General features: G+C 38.7%; 1 protein-coding gene across 44 annotated transcripts in view; it reads right to left on the bottom strand.

Annotated features, from left to right (window-relative positions):
• Positions 1-25,301, bottom strand: part of RBFOX1 (RNA binding fox-1 homolog 1) — a 1,139,646-nt gene that overhangs the window by 211,306 nt on the left and 903,039 nt on the right. For 6 of the 44 annotated variants that reach the window (XM_064390404.1, XM_064390403.1, XM_064390391.1 and 3 more), the window contains one exon: positions 24,601-24,821. The exons of 36 other annotated variants lie outside the window; for them this stretch is intronic. In XM_064390404.1, the coding sequence (XP_064246474.1) occupies positions 24,601-24,687 (87 nt within the window). In that variant the 5' untranslated portion in view covers positions 24,688-24,821. Of the gene's footprint in view, positions 1-24,600; positions 24,822-25,301 lie in introns of those variants that run through there. 2 more of the 44 variants (XM_064390408.1, XM_064390394.1) reach the window with 1 other exon arrangement.

Here is a 25,301-nt window from a genome sequence, read left to right as displayed (position 1 = left end):
CCCCAAAAAACAAAAACAAAACAAAAAAACCACCAATGTGCATAGTTATCTGGAAGTTTCGTTAAAAAAAAAAAAAAATCAACTTGCTTGGAAAGTTTTTGGGTTTTTTTTTTTTTAGTATAGTTTTCTTCAGTTCCTGTACCTATTAATAATTTGTGATTTCAGCCTAGAAGTAAAAATGAAGCTAAAGATGATTCAGAAGGGATGATGATGTATGTTCCTCCTCTTCCTCACTAGGCAGTATTTCCCAGGAAACCACAACTCAGGATCAACGCTATTTTTGAGTCAGTGGTGGATTTTTGCCTAGGAGACAGAAATATCCCTTCCTAACACTACCTATTATTTACTTTTCAGTAGAATTATAGCAAAGTTTGTTGCATTTCATGGAGCTTTGCAGCAGAACAAGGAGGACTGTGAATTCCAACCCACCAGGTCCTGTACTGTGTCATTTTCATCAGCAGAGCCAGAGCACAGATGCACAGGCTCTGGATCCCTGGCACTTGTGAGATGCTGTCCTTTTCTGGATGGGTTTTCCTGGAAAGTTGTGTAGGCTGACAATCTTCAAGTCTGAGCATGAAGACAAAGACTAGAAACCAGCAAACAGATTCCTGCTAGAAACTGCTTTAAAAAACCCTACACATTCTGGGGGACTGCTTTAGAAGAAATGTTCTCAAGTTTGCAGTTTTGGACAAGGTTTATTTTGGGCAGTACTTTGCTCAGCATACTTATGACTATGCATATTGTAACTCTATAAAGAGAATCTAAAGAAAAGAAAAACCTGAAAAAATGCATTTTTGACTAAAAAAAAAATCAGCATAATAATGATCAGCCTACACAAAGGTGGTTATTTTCCCTTAGTTCACAATGAGCAAACCTCAGATTTTATCAGGTCTTTTTAGAGGTATGAAAGTGCTGTTCAAACCTCAAATTAAAGGTCAGATCACATAAACGCCACCAATCACCACTACTGGCAGCTATATTTTATCAAAATTATATTTTTAAGAGAGACAAAATGAAAACATTTCAATCAACACTATTTTAGAGGTAAAGAACTGAGTACTCCCACCCAATTATCTTGCACACAGACCTAAGAACTCAAAGCAAATGAAAAAAGGAGGAAATGTCTTTGTTGTGTAAAATTTTAGAAGTCTAAAATTTTAATTTAGCAGTATATTATGTCTAGCATACCATTGCATGACATTCTATACTCCAAAAACATGTATTTTCATTTCTCTAAAGCCCTATTTTATTTAAACTTACTAATATACAAATCCATGACGAACTTTGTAAACTCAAAACTTCTGAGCCCACAAACAAAAAAGTCTAAGAGATCCTAATTTCATTACTCGAAAAGCCAACCTAAATCTTTCCAAAAAATACACGTCTCATTAAGTATCTGATATTCCTCAATTCAAATGCCACATATTTGTACACATATTTGTGTATAAGCATATTGATGACTGCATTTTAAGACTCCTACATATTGTAATATTCCTTAATATTCCTATATATTCCTACTATTTCCTAATTACAAACAGCACTCATTTAGCATCAGGTATGGCTTGATTTCCAGCTGCTGGAATAAGAGGTTTCAATGTGAGTTCAGCATAAAAAAAAAACATTTAAAATTTTGTTTTCCCATTAATAACTGAACTTCCTTTTGCCCCAACAACTCACAAATGTCAAATAACTAAATAACACAGCCACAATAATAGCCCCAAACCCAATAAAGAATAAAGTAGCCTTTCTTGCCTGTCAGAGGACCCCATTTTCTATTCTGAGCAGGCAAGCTGGAAGCACTGCTCTTCTGTCATTCCCTGACAGTTATAGACTAGCTCTGCACCTTATTAAAGATTAAGGTTTGCCCAGGCATTCTCTTTTGGCCATCTCCTGTCTGCAGCCCAGCATTTATTGCAGGGCAGCTGGAGAGCAGCACCACACATCCTGCCTGGAGAGAACAACCCTGCCTGAGATGAGGCTGCATAACCAAATGTCACCAAGCCGTGCAAAAAGAACTCCATGGAAAAACACAATATTTCACTCTATTTAGTTGTTCTAGATAACCATGTCCTCTGGGTTACATATGCAAGTGATTTCTCTCATTTAAGTTATTTTTATTTTTTTGTAGATTCTAAAAAAATCAACTCAAACTACTAACAGGGTGCTTTTTTGTGTTGAAAAGGAGATCTTTTTTCTTTGTTAAAAAATTATGAACACAATTATGCAAGAGTTATGTAAGGCTCCATCGCGTGCAAACATTTGCTACCTGGTTTTGGTCTGATGCAAACATGTTACAGTGAAAATTCAGCAGGCTGAGCTACTGCAAAAAATATCCCCCTTCAGGGGATTTCCATGGAGCACCGTGTCCCTGGCTATTTAGCAAAGACAATTATGAACCATCCACATTTCTTGGGACCCACCAGGAACAATCACCACACAATTTTTACCCAACAGAGTCACAAAGCTTACATGATCCCATGGAACATCTAACACTGTTGTCAGGATCTCACTTTGAAACACATGTTTTTTTAAGATCAGCATTTTTAGGAGCACTTCTAGTTATTTCTCAACTGACATTTCAAATTATTCATTGAATAGCATCATACATTTTCCAGGCTACCACTTTACTTTCACTTTGCTTCCTCTAACTTTTGAAGACATGCTGAAAAGCAGTTGCAAATGGCCAGCTAGCACAAACTGTAAATAAACAAAAAATTGTTCCATTGCAAAGAATTAAAAAGAGAGAAATCAATAGTTTTAACAGGTTATGCTGGTTTCATGTAAAGAAAATTTTGTTTGAGGACAGATAGAAAATGTAATTTCCTTGCACTTCAAATGGGAATTATTACGTTGCAGAATATTTCATATATTTCAGTAAAGTTTTACGTAAACAAGTAAAAACTTACAAAGGATACTGGAAAGGTTTAGGCTATCTTCACTGGATGCTGCATCAAAAAATGCTGGACTGTCAGAAACTTATTAAAATGCTGAAAATGAAGGCAGAGATTTCTGTTTGCTTAAGAGAGTAGTTTCAATATTGGTAATATTTTGGAAAGTTTTATCTATTCAGCCCTTTATATGAAGAGCTCCATTCACTCAGGATCTAAACCAGCAGAATTTCACTGGGCTAATGAGTCCATCAATAGCTTATAAAGAATTAGACAGATTAATGTCAATTTTAACAAAGGAAACTTATCAGTCAAGTGCCAACCCCAGGAGAGCTGGGGAGCCTCCCTGAGCTGCAGGTACAGACATTTATTGACTGCTCTCCACGTGGCCATGGCCAGCCTGAGGTGGATGTGATGCCACAGCCAGGGCACCCAGCTTTTCAAAGAGCAGCATCCCTCAGGGAATCCTGATTTTTAACAAGCTCCAGGGCTCAGGACACTGCAGCCCCCAGCTGCATGCCCTGGGAGCTGTGCAGGGGACTGGGCTGAGTGCCATGCCATGCTTTTTGTGGTGGCAGAGGACTCAGACAGTTATGGGTCACCCTCCTAAAGTGGTGATGACACTGTGAACATGGTATGTTTGCTGTTTGGGCAGAGATTAAACCACTGACATCCTGCCTGCTGAATTATTCCCTACTCAGTCATGATAAACACGCTGAAATGGTGCTCGTGTCCTCTGAGCACAGGAAGCACTTTTGGTGGGCTCCATATCCAACAGGGATTCAAGAGATTTCCTTCACAAGGCCTGCATGATTCTCACCAGAATATTACTGCAGTACACCTTTCCTTGAAGCAGGAAATCCATAGGGAATTCCCAGCTGGCAGGGTGGTGTGGGCTTCCTGTAAGGCAGCTCCCAACACAATTAAAAGCCGCACTGTAAAAATAACCAGTGGCTGTGGCACCCTGGGGTGGGATGGAACGAAGTTAAACAGAGGAAGAAAAGCAAAGGAAAGGAGAAGAATATTCCACAGTTTTAAAACAATTATTTGCTATTGATGCAGAAATATCATTATTCTCAGTATGAGTCAAAATACATTAGCATTCCATCTGCCAATGCTGCAGCAACCATTTTTCTCCATTTCTGTTTGACCTCAAGCCTTTTATGCATAAATGTCAGGGCTCTTTACAATTAATCATGTCTACCACAGACTAATTGTGGACAACAGTAGTGCAATTAACACAAATTTGCTTCAAATATTCATGAACATTCAAAAAGCATTCATTGACACAAGTGTTAGTTACCTAACCACAAAAACTGACAATTCTTTTCTCTTTTCAAGCAGCCTCTGCACTAGGAAGCTGAGCACACCACCAAGGGTGAGAGAAAGATTGGAAAATATTTCACCAATTCTTAAAATACAATTGCTTCAGTGTGACTTACTATAAATATGTATTGGGAGAAAATAAGCAAAATAACAAATATGAAAACTATTCCTCTTTTAATTTTTAGAGTAGGGTAAACCAGTGAATATAAGACACAAAAAACATATTTTGTCTAATAAAAAAAAAAAATTCTACTTCAATTTAATTTTTAAAATTATTTTAAGCTGGTTTAAATAAAAGAAAAAATATATCTTTACAAATAAGAAACAATTAGACCTGTATTGTTTGTCTTGATTCATTCTCAGGACTACGCCTGGTATTGTGTTAGTATCTCAGCAAGGAACTAATGGCAGAAGTCTCTGTAAGCATAGAAAGCTATTTGTAAAGCCTGACCTAAACACAAAAGATGTAGATGACATTTTCCTCTTTTATTTTTATTTTTTAATACATACTTTACATTAAAGAATTTCTTGGACAGTTGTGCTATTTCTAATCAGGCCCCATGGCAAATATTCACCAACCCTCATAGGAATAAACTATTCTCACTTCAAACAATTGTTACAGTTTGAATCCAATTGACTCTAGACAAAAGTACTGAGATAATCAGCATATTAAAGCCAACACTATAACCATATGTTAATTATGTAAATGATTCATTTTAATCAGCTAGAACCATGTAAAGAGTTACAAGGAATGCAAATGTAGGGAGTTATTAAAAATCTCATTATTATTCATCTTGGTTCCATGCGTGAATGTATCCATCCAAACAGATGAATTAATAGTTAGATGAAAGATGAAAGAGCTAGAGGGGAAGTCTGTGGGAAACCATCTGTCTTGCTTTGTATCCCTCCCAGGCTTCAACCAGCCTGCAAGAGCTACATGGAGAACAACCCCAGAGCACAGACAGGGACTGTCTACACAGCACCTCAACCAGGAGGCAATGCTGCCACTAAAATAAAGAAAAAAATGAAAAAAAGAAGAAAAAAAAAATTATAACTCCTCTCAATGCTTCCCAAACTGGGCCAGCAGGTACAACGGGATACCAGAATAAGTTCAGATGAAGTTACAGGAATGGAGTTCAGTGCTGACCCAAAATAGATGGCAAGTGTTGATTTACACAAATTGGTACACATTTGGAAGACTTACCTAAAGAAGGGCCTCTTACTATTGTCAATCAGATGTGAAAAGACAGGACCTACTGTGACTGGAACCTGAATTAGTAACTGCACTGGTTCTCTTAACTTCAGCAGAAATCCTGAAACTCTGAAAGATTTTTTTAAAAACAAAGCCTTTTAGCAACACTATGGGAGCCCATACTTTGTCTCTTTCTTCCAGAGAACATGGGGGAATTGCAATGAATTAAGTCTTATTCCTGCAAGGGCTATTTTTCATTTATCCATTCTCTAAGTTCCCTGAGCAAAGAAAATGAATTCTACCCAATAGTGATTTGTAAGAGAAAAAGTAAGGGCCACATGCCTTGGTCGTTCCTGACTGTGTCACCATTTTTCAGCCCTCTCAAGACAGTGCAACACCACCTGTACCGTGTAAGAAAATAAGGATTAGCTGGAAAGGTGGTGTTTAAAGCTACAGAAGGAATAAACTTGCAGGGTAGATTCACCTGGCAATTCCTCTCAAATCTTCCACAGCATATTATTTAAATTTAAAAACACAACTTACTGTTAATATCCTTGGTTAAATCCAGCTACTACTACTCTGCAGGTGAAACTCAAACTCCATAAACGAACCTCATAAAGAACATAATTACAACACAAAAAAATATGTCCTTTCCCAAGAAATAATTTTCCTTCTAATATAAAGAGTTAACAGAAGTAATTTTAAAAATGTTTGCCAGTTTTCAGAAGCTTTATAAAGCTTTGTTCTTCATACTCTAATTCTTTCATGTTTTCCTGCCTGATGTCTCCTAATGCAGTTTCACTGGAATCATTCTATTTTTGATCTTTAATCCTTTTATATGTTTTTTTCTTTGCTTACTCTTGCATGCCTTTGTAGTTTATGTAATTGGGTCTTTGCACCATTTTAGCAGGGTTTAGCACTGCACAGCTTGTCAAATTTAAGTAGAAGTGAGAATAATCTATCACTGCTATAATAAATAAGTGAGTAAATTCACATATCACCGACCTAAAGTGAATGTTTGCCACAAAAAATTGTAAACTGCAATTCCCCTCATTCTGCCAAGGCTGGCAAAGCTTTTATACATTCTGTAATCCAGAAACAAATGCAACTGCACAGAAAGTACTTCAAATCCCCCAAAGTTCATTAAAAATGGCTACACATGTGCAGTGAAACAAGATTTCATTAATTTCTTCTTGAGGTGCCTGTGTAAATTCAACTTAGGGAAAACTGTTTGACAGCTTTGTAACTATTGACTGACATTCTTCAGCAAAGCTTCAGTGAGCACAGAACGTGATTTAAGCACATCCCAGTGATGATAAACATGGCAAATAAAAAGAGCATTCCTACACCATCTGAAATAAAGAGCATTTTGGTAATTATTAAGCACCTAGCAAATCTTTGCAAATCTTTAAAATCATTGTAAATTCTACCTTAATATATACTAAATACAATAGATTTTACTATAATAGTCAATCAACAAGTATTCCATTTTCTTTACAAGCAGATTTTGTATTTTACAAAATAGTTTATAATCCTGATAGAAAGTTTAAAAAACCACTCCTGCTTTCCCACTGTCCACAGAATTTAAAACTACACACAAGCCTTTATCACAAGTCTCCCACAAAATATCAGTATAGAATTTTAATTCTATGCTATATGCAAACAGATCAAAATCTGTTCCTGAAAGGATGAAATTGGCTGTGAAAACTTTCCTGAAATGAAAATACACAATCCACATTAGGTTCTAAGAGAAACAGGACTCTTACTTTTTTGCTCTAGACAGAAATGTCTCTCATATAATTAAATGCATCCTTCCATACATGCATGAGACAAAATATAATATATATGAAGCAAACTGAAAGGAGTTTCCAGCCTTCCACTCATGATCTTGTCCACATTACAAGGATCACTTCTTATTTATGCAGGCATTGGTGCATAAACCACAGCATAGGTGAGCACAGTAAATCACAGGGGAAAAAGGAACTGCAGAAAGATTGTAGAGATAGAATCCCACATTGGGTTGGGAGGAACCATAAAGCCCATCTCATTCCACCCCCTGCCATGGGCAGGGACACCTTCCATGGTCCCAGGTTGCTCCAAGCCCCATCCAATCTGGTCTTGGGCACTTCCAGGACTGGGGCAGCCACAGATTATCTGGGAATCTCTTCCAGGGCCTCACCCCTCACAGGGAAGATTTCCTTCCTAATATCTAATGTAAACCTACTCTTCTTCAGTTTAAGGCCATTAGCACGATAACATGACAGTTTTAATCTACTAAAATCTTGTTATTATTATCAACCTGTTGTCATCATATTGCAAAAGTTCCATACTGCTGTCTCCTTATCACAAAAGTTTCATACCTTCTTGGTCTTTTCTCATAGGCAGCTCCTCAGAGCACTGATTCTTTCTCCCTCTCAAATCAGCCAACTGACCCCAGTTCCTTCTCAACCAGCCAACCCACTCTTTCACAGCTCTCTTCTTCTCCCTGGTCACAGCTGTGGCCTGTTCAAGTCAGGCCTGTGCCTAATCTTTGGTAATTGGCCCAGCTGCAACTCCTTAGGGGTGAGATTATTTTCTGCACTATCTTATCTTATATTCTATCCCCCCACATCAACCCAAAGCAGAAGAAATCCCAGCCTTAATGTGATAGTCACCTGTGTTCTGTCATGATATAAATGGGGAATTACAAAGTAACTTTATACAAATATTTCCTTAAAAGATGCTCCAGTATCTGTACCTTGTGTCTGGGAGGGAGTCAAAAGACACTCTCATCTTTATACATTTCTCACCACATTGGACCCTTTCCGAGCTCTCCCCAGTGGTGGTCAAGAGAGGAGAAAGCTCTCATTCTTCTCTGAAATTACACAGTGAATTCCACAAGAACAAGACTTGGCAATGGTCACCTGCAGGCCCTCAAGAATTCCTGTCAAGTTCCAATTTGCCTTCACTCACTAACCCTGATTTCCTCACAGGGTTATTTCTGCTGCACACACCTCAACACATTAGCACTCCTGTGAATAAATAGGGAAAAAAGGCAAGGTTCTTTTTCAGGGTAAGAAGGTTTCTCAAAGCCAAAATGTCACAGATATGGGGGTTTTTGAGTCACTTTACACAAAGCAATACAAAAAAACCCCAGCAAATAAATCCCACTTTGCTAAGGCTCATTTATTTCACTTTACTTTTTATTTCTTCATCTTTCTTTTCCATGACCTCTTATCTGTCTTTTCCTGATCACAGACTATTTTTGATCCATGCTTCAGCAATTCATATCCTATCATCAATATTAACACTAGAGGAAAACTTGAGAAAATGTAATTGTATCTAAGTGCTAGGATCCTAATTCAGGGAAGCACTTCAGCATGTGCTTTACTGTAATTTCAGTACCTCCTTGAAAGGGAATATTGCCAAACACATGTCAAAATGCTTCTTTACTGGAGGCTGTCAAATGAAATATGGATTAATTACAATTTGTAGCATGAAACTTTACAGCACCGTGGCTTCAAAAGAACTGAAGAACTAGTGTATTTATAGTTTATGTTTTGTCACCTATGTTAACAAATTAAAAAGAAAAAAGGAGAAATTGTATATTTAAGACAATAATTCAGTAAAGATTAAGGTCAGGTAACCCAAAGGTTGCCCATGTCCATTTTGTTTGCTGTTCTGCCTTTAGTATAATCAGTTATCCCTACCAGTAACACACCATGACCCTTCCCCTCAGTGCTGAGGTTAGACAGGAGACCACGTTGGTCTCGTACTCAAATCTGTGCCTTTCTGCTGTGACTTCAGTATCAGTGTCCCCTCAGCCATGGCCGCACACCCCAGCTGTGACCTCAAGGCTGGAACCCTGCCCTACTGGACAGGCCATGCAGCACAGTGAGGTGTGTTCCTGCATCCCTGCAGCCCCGGGGACGTGGGCATTGTGAGCCTGATGGAAACAAACCCAGATGGAAGCACAGGATGCTCCTGTGGCTGGGACATGCAGAGGCACAGGATGCTTTGCCAAAGCCATGCACACAAACAGATGCTGTCACACATCCAGCAGCACCTCTAAATTAAGCCTCAGCTGAGCTGCTGAAGAAGGGATATGCAAAAATCACTAAAGAGCTAGCCTGTGCTTTAAGCGTTTTTCCTCCTACTTGACAAAATTTGACAGCCAAAAACGGCAGACAAGGCTTCAGAGTGCTGATTATTTAAATAGATTACTTTACAAATGTCACTCTTTGCAAACACATAGGCAACATGATTGCTGTTTCTTTCAGCACTGTATTAGAAACAGACTCAATAAATGGGATGTTTAAAAAAAAATCCAAACATTTATGAATCGTTTGAACCTACTGTACTGTGTCTTGTTTACTGCTGCTCTAGGAAGCTTTTCTTAAAATAACGTGTTAAGTCTCAGAGGGATTATCCTGAAATGAAATTTTTAATAACAGCAAAATAAACTCATCCTTCACAGTGCTCTGTGTCTCATGACTTACTGTTAACTCTCACCTCTCCTCCCATCATACATCTGTATGTACTAGCAAAATTTTATTACCTTCTACTCCAATTTCAGGTATCTGAAGCAGAGTTATGCTTCATACATGATCTTGAGAAAATAAATTAGATGCCTAAATAATTCTGCAGACCTAAAAATCTTACCCACAACTGTAGGAGGCCAAGACAAACTCTACAAGGTGAAGGAATGAGGATTGCCCTACTACAGGGAGAGAAGGCTGAGGTTGGCATTGCTATCTCTAGGTAGATAATGGCCCACTAGTCAAAGGGTGGAAATAATGCATTTTGTATGCCCACTCTCCATAAATCAGTGGGAAGTTGAATTGCACGAGAAAAGATGTGCAGCTCAGGCATGGGGGAAAAGGAAATCCCCCAGTGCAAGTGTAAAATGCCTGCAGAGGTTAGAGAGTGCCTGCCTTTCCAGGAGGGGCTCAGCAAATGTCTCAGGAGCCATGCAGGCAAAGCTGATCTTGCTTTCAGGCAGAAAAGCAGATGATGTGATTCCACTAGCTTTCTTCCTCCCCTATTTCCTCTATGTCTCTGATATATATCTCTTCTAGGAGGTAGCACACTTCTAGAGCTTCCTCATTTGTTTGAGGATATTTTACATTTTTAATCTCGCAGAGAGAAATCACAGCAGGAAACAGTGGCTGGGAGCAAAAACAAAGAGAAATCGAGCCCTGTAATGTCCAAACTGCAAGGGTAATTAAACATGCAAACAGTTCAGTAGGGCAGCAGTGAAACTGAGGGAACCAAAATTACTTGGGTGTTTAAAATATGATTAAATATCTTCCAAAAGGTCTGCTTTAAGCCAGCCTCCAAGTTCTGTAGCATGTACATTCAGGAGGACAGGCTGAATTTGCATAATGATCCTTTCTGGCTTGAACATCTTTCAATCCATGAACTGGAAACCCCTCTTCACAGCAAGAAAATTTTCTTGTATAAATGTATACATTCATTTCCTAATTCTGAACGTGAAAAAATAATAATAACAATAAAAGATAACAAAAAACCCTCAGGTTTTGTTACATTAGAGAAATGGCTTTCACCAAAGACTGTGGAATCCATTTTTAACAAAGTGTTCTGCCCTAAGACAGAGAGAGAAAAAGAACCATACCACATTCAATTTGATTTTTCTATTTCTGCAGTGGGTAACATATAATCAAAGTCTTCTGTCCTGTTAGAGTACAAACGCTAACTATTAAACAAAGCCACAAAGTGTGTACACAAGTTTTTTCCCAAAAGGGTCTGAAGGGTAATTAACTACTCCATCATATTCTTGAAACACAACTGTTATTTAGCAAATAAAAACAAAACAAACAAAATTTTTCTTAATTTAAAACTTGTATCCTCCCCTCCAAGGAAACACGGTGCTGAAGCAGAATTCTTTAAGCACACAAAAGAACAAAGATGTAACCCTAACAAATACTGACAATGCAAGAGTATCAGTATATTCACAGCCAAATTAATTCTTTAGCTGCAATCATTAGGTCAGGGAGTAAAATAGACACCACTTAGGCAGTACATTTGAGACCCACCTCAGCAGCTAACACTCATCATTCTCAAGAAATAATTCCAGAAAGATTTGAAATGCTTGCTAGTACACAGTGTTCCTTAAAAATACATCTGGGATCTGTTTCTGAAGGTGTCTGGTTCCCGACTCACCATCTATTTTTGTGATGAGGATGCCAGATCATATTTTTTTGCAAAGGAATGGAAGAATGGTGACCAGAAGATAATTTTAATTAATAAGATTAGAAAAGGTTATGCAGTTTAGTAACAGAGAAGTGTTTAAATTACATTAAAAGAGATAACGTTTCTAAAATACATGAGAAAATAATAGAGGTACACAGAACACCAAAAGTGCCAAACATTGTGAAAAATATACATTACAAAAGTCTTCAGAATGTTTCAAGAAAATGAAGCACTAGACAGGTAATTTTGCTGTATCAGAAAAGAAGTGCTCAAAAAACAAATAAAGCTATGAAATATGGGCTTAAATAATTATGTAGTCTGGCTCTGACCCAGAATTAATTTTAAGTATTTCAGGTATCTGATCTTGACATCTAGAACTCAGGGGAGGAAAACCTCTACATAGCACAGAACTAGCAAATTGAAAATGTAAACCAGAAATCCTCATCCCTCCTATCCAGAAGCACAATGTTACACATTTACTAAAACTTTAAGATAATCTTTCCCATGCTAAATAAGACTTAAAGCATCACCTCTGCCCTCCTTGATCCCCCATTTCTTATTGGAAACCCAGAGAATAAAAATACCTTGCTCAGCATTTTGCTAATATTTGTCTAGATAAAGCACTTTATGTTAAAAAAAAAAAAAAAATTAGCTTGCTTCTGCAAGAACCAACCAATAATAATGCAAATGACAAATTTGCAGCCAGACACCTTAAGCCAGGATTATGCCGACCTCAAGATGACCGCAGAACAGCACATAAAAAGTACATTTCACAGCCACTTAAACAAGACAATGCTCCTCGAGAAGGAGCACCAGAGATAAACACATTGCCACCACAAGTTACCACGCACTGAATAATTTTTAGGCACGTATAAAGACCATATGCTGTGTCAAGCAAGGTTCCAGGCACCCCTCAGAACTCCATCAGTTCCAGTGGACTAACAAAGAGGTATTTAAGAAATATTCTCCCGCAGGAACAAATCACGTTTTCCAGAAAATGAGAGGACTCTCACTTTTTTTCCCTATGAAATGCAGGTAACTGTGTCTCATCACCTGCACGTGGGACTTAGGACAAGTGTTGCCCTATTGCTGCCCTGAGTAAAAATGATGTGAGATATTAAACCCAACTTATAGTCATCTAAAGAGGAAGTTAACAAAAAACCTTATATGGAGAACTAAGGACAGAGGGACAGGGAAAGACCCTTTGTAGACTTGTGTCTTATTACAGGACAATAAGAGCGGAACAACGAAGAGGTTTGGTTTAGAATTCTCCTGCATATTTCAGTGAAAAGACTTACTGGCTGCCCAGAACCTACAGACTCTGTTTACAGACCTGGCACAGAGCTTCTTACATTATTAAAAGCCAGGCATTACACAACAGAAAAGCAATGTCTGCCTTGCATTTTTGTGTCATCCCTCCCCACCCCAGAAAAGAAAAAGACTGATATAAAATGCCCACTGACATTTTTAGGTCAACACACGTTCACAACGTCTGTATAATATTCTGATACAACAAAAATAGTCAATCACTGCAATTTTCTGCCAGCAAAGCATGCTTTTCCACAATGGCCAACTCTAATGGGTTCAATTACAAAACAAATCAAAAAAATATAAGGGCCTTTGGTTCTCAGTGTCTTTTTCAACAGAAGATGCTATCACATCACTGGAAATGACAAATTCCAATCTCTGCATAAACATTTCATACATGAGTTCAAAAGTGTGCAGTCCCTTCCTCCCTCTACTACCACTATACCTCTGAAATCAAAAAGTAGCTCACATTTCAGACATAACATGCAAAAAATATATCCCTGCAGTCATCATGAAGATTTGCCATCATAAAGCTGATTACAGTGACAATTACACTGAATGTGGAACATTACAAGGCGTAATATCACAAGCTTTTAAAGTCAGTTGGCAACATTACACCAAATGCCTCTCAAAAACTAGATTTCAAGTGCTAGCATCCTTTAAATGCATAATAAATTTGCTCATGGATTGAAAGTACCTCCTAAATCTATAGTTGTATATAGTATTGCTGTATCTTAAGGACACGTGCAGTATGTGGGGGCACAGACTCTGAGCTGTCAGTCAGGTCTCCTTTGTTATTCACCCAGTGACACTGAAAAACCTGCCACAGATCAAAGTTCATATGAACTTCCTTCCTCCCAAACCCGTGCTCCCCTGTTGGGAAGATCCTCAGCAGCCTTGGCTTACAGTACAGGATGTCTATACTGGGCTTAATTGTGCCTAACAATCCTCTTGGCCAGTGCAAGGCATTTTCAGATGGGAAATGTGCACCAACATCTGTTACATTTCCCTGTGCCTGATTTCAACTGTTCCTTCACAGAGGAAGGCGTAAAAATAAAAACATTAATCTCTGGAGTAAAAAGCTCATGTAAAAAACTCACTCCAGTCGACTCAGCACAGTAAGTCAGCTAAAAATGGTGCTCAGAGAATCCTGCAATAGATGGATTTCATTTCCCGTAACAGCAGCATTCCAGAGGTTTGAGTGAGTTTCAACAACTTCTCTCTACAAAATAAGTCACCCAGGAGCCAGGGAGGACAGTCACTTTCCCAGACACACTGACCAGTGCTAGAATGAAACCCATCCATCTGTTTCTTTTCTTACAGAAGGATCAGTTTTGAGAAATTTCTTTGGGTATCAACAATTACAGGTAACCTTTAGAAGCATTCAGAAGTAAATCCAATACTTGCCTTCATTTTAATTAAGATTCTGAAGGGTTCAATTAATTTGAATCATTTCTGCACACACCTCTTTAAAATGAATGGGAAACACCAGAACTGAGTTGACAAGGGAACATCAAGGAGGAAGAGCAATTTGCCAATAAATGGCTGGTCTTTTAAGAAAGGGTCCTAACCCCAGCTGCTGTGTTTCAACTAGCCTCAAATCCTCTCGTGTTTGGATAGCAAAAGCGGGACAGATATTTAAGTTTTAAATGAAAAGAGATGACAAAGAGAAGATGGAAGACAGGATTTTTAAAGAGGTGGTCACAGACAGTTTAAGATAGTTTCAGGATTTCAAGTGTGTTTTTTTCCTGGTTTTAAACATAAGGCCAAAAAAACCAGATAAACACCTCCCTCCCCCTAAACAGCTCAGTGTCTAGATAGAAGATTTTTTAAAGAGCAATAATCAAAATAGTAATTTATTCTTGTGTTCCAGAAGGAGGGGTTGCCCCAATTCCATTTCATTTCCCTCAGAGAGAGGAAAGCTGGTGCTGTGTTTTCCATGTTCACCTCAGAGCAGACTCTTGCGTGACTTGTCACAACAGAACATGTTTGATTGCTCATTCTCCTGTTTCTGTCTCAGGACAAGGTAGGAAAGGGAGCCTTCCTTGGAATGACGATCAAACAGTGAACCCATGCTCTCTATAGCATGGACCTGACCAGACACTTTCCAGGTACCACAAACTTAAAAAAACACTCTGTAGTAATTAGTTGCTACAAGAATATAACAAAATATAAATTATTCAAGATCCTGAGGAGATCACACCTTTTCAAGTATGGCTCAGCCTCTATAGAATCAAATTTTGTTGGGAGTCTGTAAACAATCCTTATAACTTCCTTAAGAATTTGCCTTTTCTGGTTTTTGTATACAAACAGAATTCTCTTCCATCCTGGGGTTCATGATGGCTCTAAACAGTTTTCATGTTTTGGGGTGGGTTTTTTTTTTTGTTTTGCTCTTTTAGTAACTGAAAAAAAAAATTTCATTCTGAGTATTGAAATACAGTTGTAGAGGTTTACCATCTTTCTGTACCTCAACTGTCAGCAAGATGTAAATTAATTTTTAAAATGCACTCATATACCATTTTTCAGTACAATTCCAAGTCAAAGAGATAGAAAATTCAGCAAAAGTGATCTTATTTCCTTTTTAAAAGCTGTTCAGTATTTCTCAAAATATTAAAAATGTACTTCTAAAATCTTTTCACACAAAAATGGTGGTTAAGCACTGAGCCAAATCTCCCAAAAATAACATCAACACAAATCCTGTACACATAAAACACATATCCAACACTTAGGAGGTCCCATCATGCAGGCTCTGTTCAGCATCCAGCTGAGCTGAATCCCCTGAGCTGCCCTGACAGAGCAAAGTTATCTCCAGGGAGTAGCAAAGGACTTCTCAGGTTTGCTAGCTCACTTCAGTCAGCACCACACTGAGGCTAGCAGGGAAAGAAAGAATGATTCATTCTGTGTTATTATCTCCAGGATCATTCACAAATGCAGGGAGATGTGCTTTCCCTCACCTACAGTCACCTTTTATTTCTCAACTAAATGTCATCTCGCTTTTAACCAACTACAGGGCTATAGCTTTTAAAAAGCCTGACTGTTTTTTTCTAAACCTGTTCTTATTATTCTCTTTGGAGCACTCACCCATGTCTAGGTTCTGTTTTAACATAATTGTAAGGTTTTTCTCTAGAATGGAAGTAAAATGTTTGGAAATTCCCTTTTTCCTCTTTCTTGGTTTCAAGTGTCAATATGATTTGTTCTCAAAGTGTTTGAAACATGCTCATGTTCAGCACCACTGGCAGTGAAAATAAAGACAGCTGATATGTACCTGCACAGCTGCTGGTAATTTACAGAGAAACCCTTGGATCTGCATTTTGGCAGCACGCTTTTGACTGGGTTGGATGTTTTGAAGCTTACATGTCTGGAGATGCATTTTACGGAATTTGCTATACACTCAAATGGTACAGAGAAAGAAAAGTGTCACCGACATTTCTCATGATAAACCAATATATGGACAACCTGCCATTTGCTCCTCCATGACTTTTGAAGGCTACTAATTAGCAAACTGGAGGGCACTACATGCTTTGCAGTAATACGGCCAAGTGAGGACAGAGACATAACAAAAGCATACTTCCAGCTTTGTAAGATGAAAAAGCATTGGAATTATAAGCATTAAATAATAATTTTACTCCCTCAGAACTAAGAAAAAAAAAGACAAAAAAGCAGTAAAGTTCAGATCAGTTCACTGCTTTGAGTACTTTTAGCTTTATCTTAAGAAGTTGCTTTTAGAGAAGGATACCTATCAAACTCTAATTAGCTTTTCCTTGATGACTAACATTCCTTGAAATGCACCATGTTTTATTTAGTTCAAGGCCTCAAATAAAATGAAGAGCATGAACCATTCTGACTCCTGAATATACAGGTAAGACACTTTTATTTTTTTCTCAGCTTGGTCAGCAACAAAACAACATGCAGATTTAAAAAAATAAATTACATTCTTTACTGATTTATTAAACCCATCAGAATTGGAAGATGAAGTCATTCTACAAGCTCTCTAGCTCACGCAGCGAGAGAAAGAAAAGGAAACAGGATATCAGAATTTACACTAATCCACAATAACCTGAGTCTTGTGAAACATAGGGAGAAAGTCTGACACAGAACATTTACCTGGGTCAATTTTCAATTATATATTTACAGTGTTCATGACCTGTCACTCCACTAAAAAAGCCCCCAACATTTTTTGAAATTATCTGTGAAATCTAACCGTCAAATATTTGTCAGGTGTGGTTTCACCACTCTTAGGTAGCAATAGAGCAATGCAATTTCCAATTAGTTCAGGTGAAAGTACTTATACTTGAAATAACTACACCCTTACTGTATTTTTTGCACAACCTGATCTACTGAAATAGACATTTCGTGTTTTTACAACACCCTCTTTGAAAGCAGGTCTGAGGAAACAGTTACCTGCACACCTCAGTTAAAAAAAGCAAGTAAGCAGACAAGCCAAAAGATGTATTTGAACTGGGTTTCCAACATTAGCTCATGTAACGCAAGATAACTTACCAGAGGGTAAATAGGTGAAACATTCAAGCAAACTCCCTTAAAATGACTGTTCTATATTTAGATGTACAAGCATATTTTTATATCAGTTGTGAATCATTCTACTGAAAGCAAAAGAACTTCAAAGCTGTATCTCCTGTCATAATTTGGCCATCAGAAGTTTTATTACTGATGATTATGCATGAGTCAGAAAAGAGAAAAAAAATCAGCTGAAATTCCAGATCCTTGGAAACAGCAATATCAGCTTGCTGGCTTCTAGCTGGGGGAGCCAAGTCAAACAATAGGCTTTTTCAGAGAATCCAAATCTTAAAAGCTTTGTCTTACTTAGAGGATGAAAAACAAATAAAGAGAACTTATCCTAATTATAGCTATGTCATGTCTAGAAATAATTTTTTTTCTTACAAACTCAAATATTCTTGTATTTATTCCCTTTAAAAGCCCCTGCAGTCAGAAAGGCCCAGATTTACCCAGTTTTTGCCATAGTAAAACACTCCATTGCAGTGCATTATCCAACACACCAGCTAATGATCATAATTATAGATCATCATGTCTAAAACTCACTAATACTGATATCACATGCAAAAGTGGAAAAGGAAAAAAAAATCTGCCTGCTGAGTGTCAGATGAAATCTGGCAGGTGAAAAAAGCCCTGACTATAACAGAGCATCGACTGAGCTGACAGAATAACAGGTCAAAGAGGTAATGCAGCATTGCCTTAGCCATTGGAATTATGTCACCCATTGACTGCCAAAATAAAGGCCAGTGAGAAAAAATTATCTGCAGGTGGCAGGGCAGAATAACCACTTTTTTCTTAGTCGAAGTAAAAACTATTTAGATAAGCTATTTTTCTGGTTACAATTGTCTTTTTGGTCAATGGGGAAGACATTCCATGTCATTACCCTCCCTCTTGCCCCTGAGGGCTCACTCAGCAGGTATTTGATGATATCTGCACTTATTAGCAAGAATTAAAGGCAAGTTAAGAGAACAAACTCTTGCAATAGCAATAACCAAACACTTTCCAGCTGTCTGCAGCCTCTTGAGCAGCTGAAAGGTTTCACCAACAATGCTTACTGCCTAGATCCATGGATTTAAAAAAAAACATAATCCAAAATTGTATGGAGGAGATCACCTTGAGTGCCATCAAAAGGCACACACAGGACAATGAAGCCATCAGGCCTGGCCACCACGGGTTTAAAAAGGCAGGTCCTGCTTGACTGGCCCGATGGCCTCCTAAGGTGACCTGCTCCATGGATGAGGGCAAGGCTGTGGCTGTGGCTGCCCGACAGCATTTCCCACAGATCCGTCCTGGAAGCTGGCTGGCCGTGGCTTGGACGGGTGCAATGTTCTCTGGGGATGGCCAGGCCCAGAGGGTGAGCAGTGGAGCTGCCCCAGCTGGGGCAGGTCACCAGCCCGATTCCCCAGGGCTCAGCACCAGCACGAGCTCTGTTCAATATCTTCATCCACGCTCTGGAAAAGGGGAACATGCCTCAGGAAGGTTGGGGATGATACCAGGGACCTGTTGGAGGGCAGGAAGGCCCTGCAGAGGGCCCTGGCCTGGCTGGCTGGGCCCAGGGCAGCGGCCAGAGGAGTCCAAGTCCTCTTTGGCCAGCAAGGCCGGGTGCTGCCCTTCAGCCACCAGCAGCCCCTGCAGCAGGAAAGGCCCTGGGGATGCTGAACACACCCCAGAACGTGGCCAGGACACTTGGCTTGTATCAGCCACAGCGTGACCAGCAGCACCAGGGCACTGACTGACCCCCTGTGCTGTGGGGCCACTGTGCTGACCCCCACCTCAAATCTTGGGGTGACTTTTGGGCTCCTCAGGATAAGAAGGACACTGAGGGGCAGGAGTGTGTCCATGGCAAGGAACGAAGCTGGGGAATGGGCTGGAGCACCAGAAACAGCAAGGGCTCAGCCTGGAGAAAAGGAGGCTCAGGGGGAACCTTCTCATTCTCTACAAGTTCTTGGCAAGAGGTTGTAGCCAGGTGGGGGTCGGGCTCTACTCCCAGGCAACAGAACAAGAGGAAATGGCTTCAAGTTGTACCAGGGGAGATTTAAATTGGATGCTAGAAAGGGGCTGTCAAGCATTGGAACAGGCTGCCCAGGGAAATGGTTGAATCATCATCCCTAGAGGTATTTGAAAAGGGGAAATTAAAAATTAAGCATAGATGTGGCACTTAAGGACATGCATTAATGTTGAACTTGGCAGTGCTGGGTTAACAGTCAGACTTGATAATCCTAAAAAATCTTTTCCAAGAAACAATTCTATGATTCTATGATTTCCAGACTTTTAAACACTGTTTACAAAAATGTTCAGCTATCAAAATAATAAAGATCACATTCATCACTAACACCACCACCACTTCACATGTGCTAAAAGCACTTTTGATACAAAAGGGAGAAAAACTTTGCAACTCTCAGACTGAGAGAAGAAATGTTAAATATGGTCTCAAAAAGTGAGACAAGATGCACACTCAGATAGGATTGCAATAGTAAAACATTCATCCTCCACTCACAAAGCACTGGGAGCACAGTACTAGTAACAGGAGAGGCAGAACAACACAATCAAGCCAGAATAAATCTGCATCTAAGCTAAATCATCTCCTTACTGCATTTCAAAGAGGCAATTCAGCCAATGTAAACAGAAATTACTCTCTGATTTCCACTAGATCATAATCTAAAACCAACAACCAACCAACCACCACTGCAGGCAACACTGGAAGAACTCAAACCTCTCTTTACTGCTATTTCAAATGTATTATTCAAATTAAACCTACCAAATTACAAAAACCTTTTCATGTAAGGTGACACAACAAATCCATAGCATTCCCCAAGACTGAATTGCCAGAATCCAAGTGTGAATTTGCAGGTAGCCTAACACACTAACACCTACAAGTATTCAGAATGTACCCACTGCTAGCACTTCCCAAAAACAGCACTAAAACAAGGATTTTCCAGATGGGTAAAGTGATGGCACCGTGATGAAGTCTGCACCACTAGTTTTCACAGCATATTCTAGGCAATTCTCTCAGCCCTAAAATAAAATGGAACAGTCTCCATATTACCACTTTTTCAGTTGTCAGTCAAGCACACTGGTTAACCAGTTATGGAAAATCAGATACACAGGGAAAAAAAAAAAATCAAAGTATTTTCAGAATAATCCAAGCTTAAGAATGATGTACTTAAAAGTACAGTAATTCCCAATATATTGAAATAATTAATCACAAGCTGATTTTCTATTTTTCATCTCCAACTCTCCCCTTTATCACGACACAAATAAGTAAGAAAATAAAAGCAGCAAAAAAGGTTTTAGCTTAGCTTTTAACAATTATTTTTAACAATGAACACAAACTTAAATCCTCCGAACTCTTAGAAGTTTTCTGATCACTATGTCAAAATAAAAGCATATTTAAAAAAATATTGACCGTATTCATAAATAATCTCATCTTTAAAATCTCTTATATAAAAGTTCCACATTTTCCATTAAATAGAACTGTCTCTCTTTCTAGAGCCTTACAGTAGTTTCCTGAAAAGTCTAAACAATTTCAACTTTAATAACTTTTATAATAATATCTATGAACTCCTCTTTCTGTGCTAAATGGAAATGGAGTTACCTAACCCAGCCATGTAATAAATAATTTAGCAACCATTATGAAAATGTCATCTATTGCATGTGTGCTTCCAAAATATTTTATCATAAATCTGTCATTCCAAGTAACCAGAGCAACTGCAAACATTTTATATTTAGAGCCATGAAAGATGGATCTGATATGACCTCTCAGATATTATTTAACAAAATAACAGTATTCTCTGCATTGTGAACAGTGCAGCCTTAAAACAAACTTTGTAATTTTATGATGACTGGAGCTTGGCTTCACATTTATTCTAAGAACTGTAAGAGGGTACAGGAGCACACTCATCCACCCTGCACACCCTGGCCAGGGCAGAGGACCTTTGCCATCAGCACCCCCTGACTGCACTCATCCGGACATACGGGCTCCCCCTTGGGAATCAAATGACTAAACTGGGATGGGGACCAAGGGCAGGAGAAGAAACCTCTTTTACTGGATTGACACTTAATCCTACATGGCATTTCTTTCATTTCCCTTGCCAGGAGAAGCAGCAGGACAGTTTGGACACAACGTGGACCTTGCTGCCCTCAGCACACACAGTGGCTGCACTGCAGTCCCTGCCTGGGTCCTCGTGGCAGCAGAGCTGTGACAGCCCTGAAGCCACCAGTGGGCTTTTTGTGCCAAGGCAGAAAATATCTCCCCACCCACAGGAGGCATAAAGCTATTTATGCATTATTTGTACTTTCATGTGATCTTTTTTTCCTCAAATAGTTTTAACCAGGAGAAGGAAGGAAGGAAGAGGCAAAGACATTTTCTCACTTAAAAAGGCATTACTAAGTCATAGGCTATCATTCTAGTAAATTTAAGGTATATTTATTTACTGGAAAATAAGTTTGCATGTATATTTAATGCAGTTTGATACACATCAACATCTCTGTAACCCTGGACCTTGTGTCTCTCCAAGAAGAAAAACATTTCACTTTCCACCAGCTCACTCAAACACATCATCTCAGTAAAAGGAATACAAATCTCCTCAATAGAATCCATGCAATTAGGAAAATGCTCATGGCTGCTCATATAAGGCATGTCCAGAGATGCACCCACAGTATCCACCCCTTTTTTGGTATTCCCACATTCCACTGCTCCCTAACAAGAGGGTGTGGCAGAAGCAAGCAGGGGGATGCAGGGCAGGGTTTACTGATGAATTTAGGAGAGGCTGGAGCAGCTGCTCATCCACAGTATTAAGTAAAATCATAAACAGCACTTAAAGGTGCAGAAGTACTGTTTATGATTCTTGCTTCACAGAGATCTCTCTTGCTCAACTGTGCAACACAAAACACAAAAAAACCCTCCCAAAACAGCCCCCAAATCTCTAGGCAATGCCCTACACTGCTTTCATACACAACCTTGGAATAAACCCAGTTGGAAATCATGAGGAATCCCTGATCACAGGTACACCTACTTTCTATAGAAATCCATGCAAATAAATAAACTAGCATCTTATAAGCCTATAAAATGTTAAAACTGCCTCATATTCAAAAATAGTTCAGGGTTGTGGTTCTCAACCTGCAACCCAGGAAAAAAAAAAATAGCCAAACATTTACATAATCAGTTTATAAAGACATATTTCTGAAGAAAATTTCCATTAAAATTTAGAATGTTACGTAATTACTGCTTAGAAGAGGATGATATAAATATTCCTATCAAATGTCCTTTGCATTATTTATTTTAGATACTTAGATTTACTTTAAGAGAAAAACAATAAGCATTCTGGTGTCATAAGCTGACCAGAGATACTGTAAGTGCAGGTAAAATCTTGGGGGACAAATTGCTCAAACCATTTAATGCTGCAATTCACTCATTAGGACAATATCTCAGATCTGTGCTTGGTTTCCAAAATGCCATTTTCAGGTTTGGCATCAGGGAGAGAGAAGACAAGAGACTAGAGAAGTATTCATACAAAGAAAACTGTTCAACTGCATTGCTAATACCTATTTTTTATTTCAGAAGTTCTTGACTACTTCAGATCCATGATAAATAAGTAACATAGGCCTGGATATATCTTTCTAAGAAAAGAATGAAGAGGAAAAAGATTGAAATAAGGCATCCCAAATTTTCAAAGGGCCCTTTCTTCTAATCTAACTGCTTGGATAATGCGTCCAGAGTGGCATTTTGTAATGACAGCAACTTTCCAACAAATCAATAGTTATTTAATTCCCAACAAGCTCTCGAGTCCATTAAACCTGATTACATTCACCCATTTCAGTTGGGTGCAGTTATTTTTCCTACACCGGCACTTAATCTATAACAGGAACTTATGAGAACTTTCAAAAGCAATTTCAACATCAATCAGCATAGAGTGAAAGGCACGATTTGCTTGTAATTATTTATTGGACAGGATGGCAGAGGGTCTGACTGAGCTCCAGCGTCCGACCTTCACCCCCAAATTCTAATGGATATGAAGGCCTGCTGGATGTGTCTCACTGCATAAAAAGCAGCCTCAGCTCACACATCTCACAAGACACAGATTCCCAATACCTGATTAACGGCCACTGTGCAATGCTATATTTCTATTTTAGACATATGTGGCTGATGTTAAGCTTGAAGTGAAGAACACAACCCACAGTCTTCTATTACTGAAGGGACCTATATGGAAACCCACCCGTTTCATGATGTGATTGCTTCTATGCCAGAAAAGTGCTAGAGAAAAGGAGCACAATAAAGGTTTCCCTCTCCCTCACAGTTAATTTGACTTATCCCTAGCACAACACAGAAACGCCCTAACACACCTTTGTGTCTTGACCTTGTCAATGCACAATATCCAACAGCAGCCACTTAGATGGTACAATTCCACCAGAGTTTAGAAATGTTGACTTTTCCTAATGTCTTTTAATACTCTAAACAACAGGATACTTATTGCTTAATTAGCATTGACACGATCTATTCAGAATCCCAAGTCTAACAGAAGAAACTTCAGTAGCACCACTTTTTGATAAAAATAAAATAATGGCAAAAGCAAACACAACAACAACAATCTGGTAGCTGCCAACTGACTCCTAAATATACAGAACTCTTGCCCTGCAGCAAGATCTTACATTTGAGGGCTCAAAGGAATTAATAGGATGCGTATAAATATTCTTTGCAGGTGATATATTTCTATGCACACAAAACCACAACTCCTTTTTCATTCCGTGGGATGCGTAACATATGAATTAATGCATATTTAACACTATTCCTATTTGCTGTGCTAAAACACTTAACCTAAACACATCATGGTAAGTTACTTTGTCTTCTGACCTGCCGTGGGAATGCTGACTCCCTCAGAAACCTAGAATGGATAGCAAATCCTCTGCCCTGTGGTCAACCTCGTGAAGCAAAGGCATGAATGTTAAACAGCAGACAAATCAATACAAGCAAATATAGCTCCACTACACCATTTATTCAGCCATGAGAGATGTCAATACACAGATTAGGGTGATCCATCTTTTTGATTTCCTACTGTCTTCTCACTGACTACATGAGAGCTTTTGCCTGTATTAAAAGTGTTTGCTTTCTCAACCATAAAAATTCCAATTATTGCTCTAAGTGCACTAGAGTTAAGTTGCTTGTTGGAAGCGGCCTTGCATTACCTGAACAAGTCCAGCGAAGTATGGTGCTGCAGGCAGAATCATTGGCACTCCATAGGGATGTAGCAAAACTCCTTGAGACGACAACATGGTTTAAGTGATAGTATTACTCCCACTAAAGCTAAACACATCAATTGAAAGTTAGGGGAAAATCTATATACCAACTTCTTCCAAACTCAGAGCTAGAACCAAATAACTTCTGTCAGGGGCAAAGCCCACATCAGCTGTAAAAAAAAGAAAAAAATTGACGTCAGCAACACTTAATGTTAAAATTTTCTTCAGAGACAACAGATAGAGACAACAGCTGCAAACCTACCTCTACCCAAAAAGGAAGGTGCTATTTTGGGAGCAGCTTAAGTAACATGACTAGCCAACTACTCTTTATCAGTTCAGATTTTTAAGTACTAAACACATAGAGATTATGTACAGATCTACTGATTAGAAATAATTTTCCTATCAGTTCTGGCATACACATGACAACAGTTACTATCAGAAGCCATTTTCAAAATAATCAGGTTTATCATGATTGCATAATTAGACATTTCCCTGTATTTATAAGCTCTTAAACAATGTTCATGTGAGCATTTACACTTCAGTCTGTTATACTTGGTACATACTCTTTTTCAATTCATTATATTTTTCTTGTTTGTTTTGAATAAGTGAGCTAACGCAAGCTAATGACTTCTATTAGTGTAAATTATCTT

This window comes from Passer domesticus, chromosome 15 (assembly GCF_036417665.1).
Source record: "Passer domesticus isolate bPasDom1 chromosome 15, bPasDom1.hap1, whole genome shotgun sequence".
In the NCBI taxonomy this organism is placed as follows: Eukaryota; Metazoa; Chordata; class Aves; order Passeriformes; family Passeridae; genus Passer; species Passer domesticus.
Note: the sequence above shows the minus strand (reverse complement) of the source record. Positions and strands in the feature narration are given on the sequence as shown.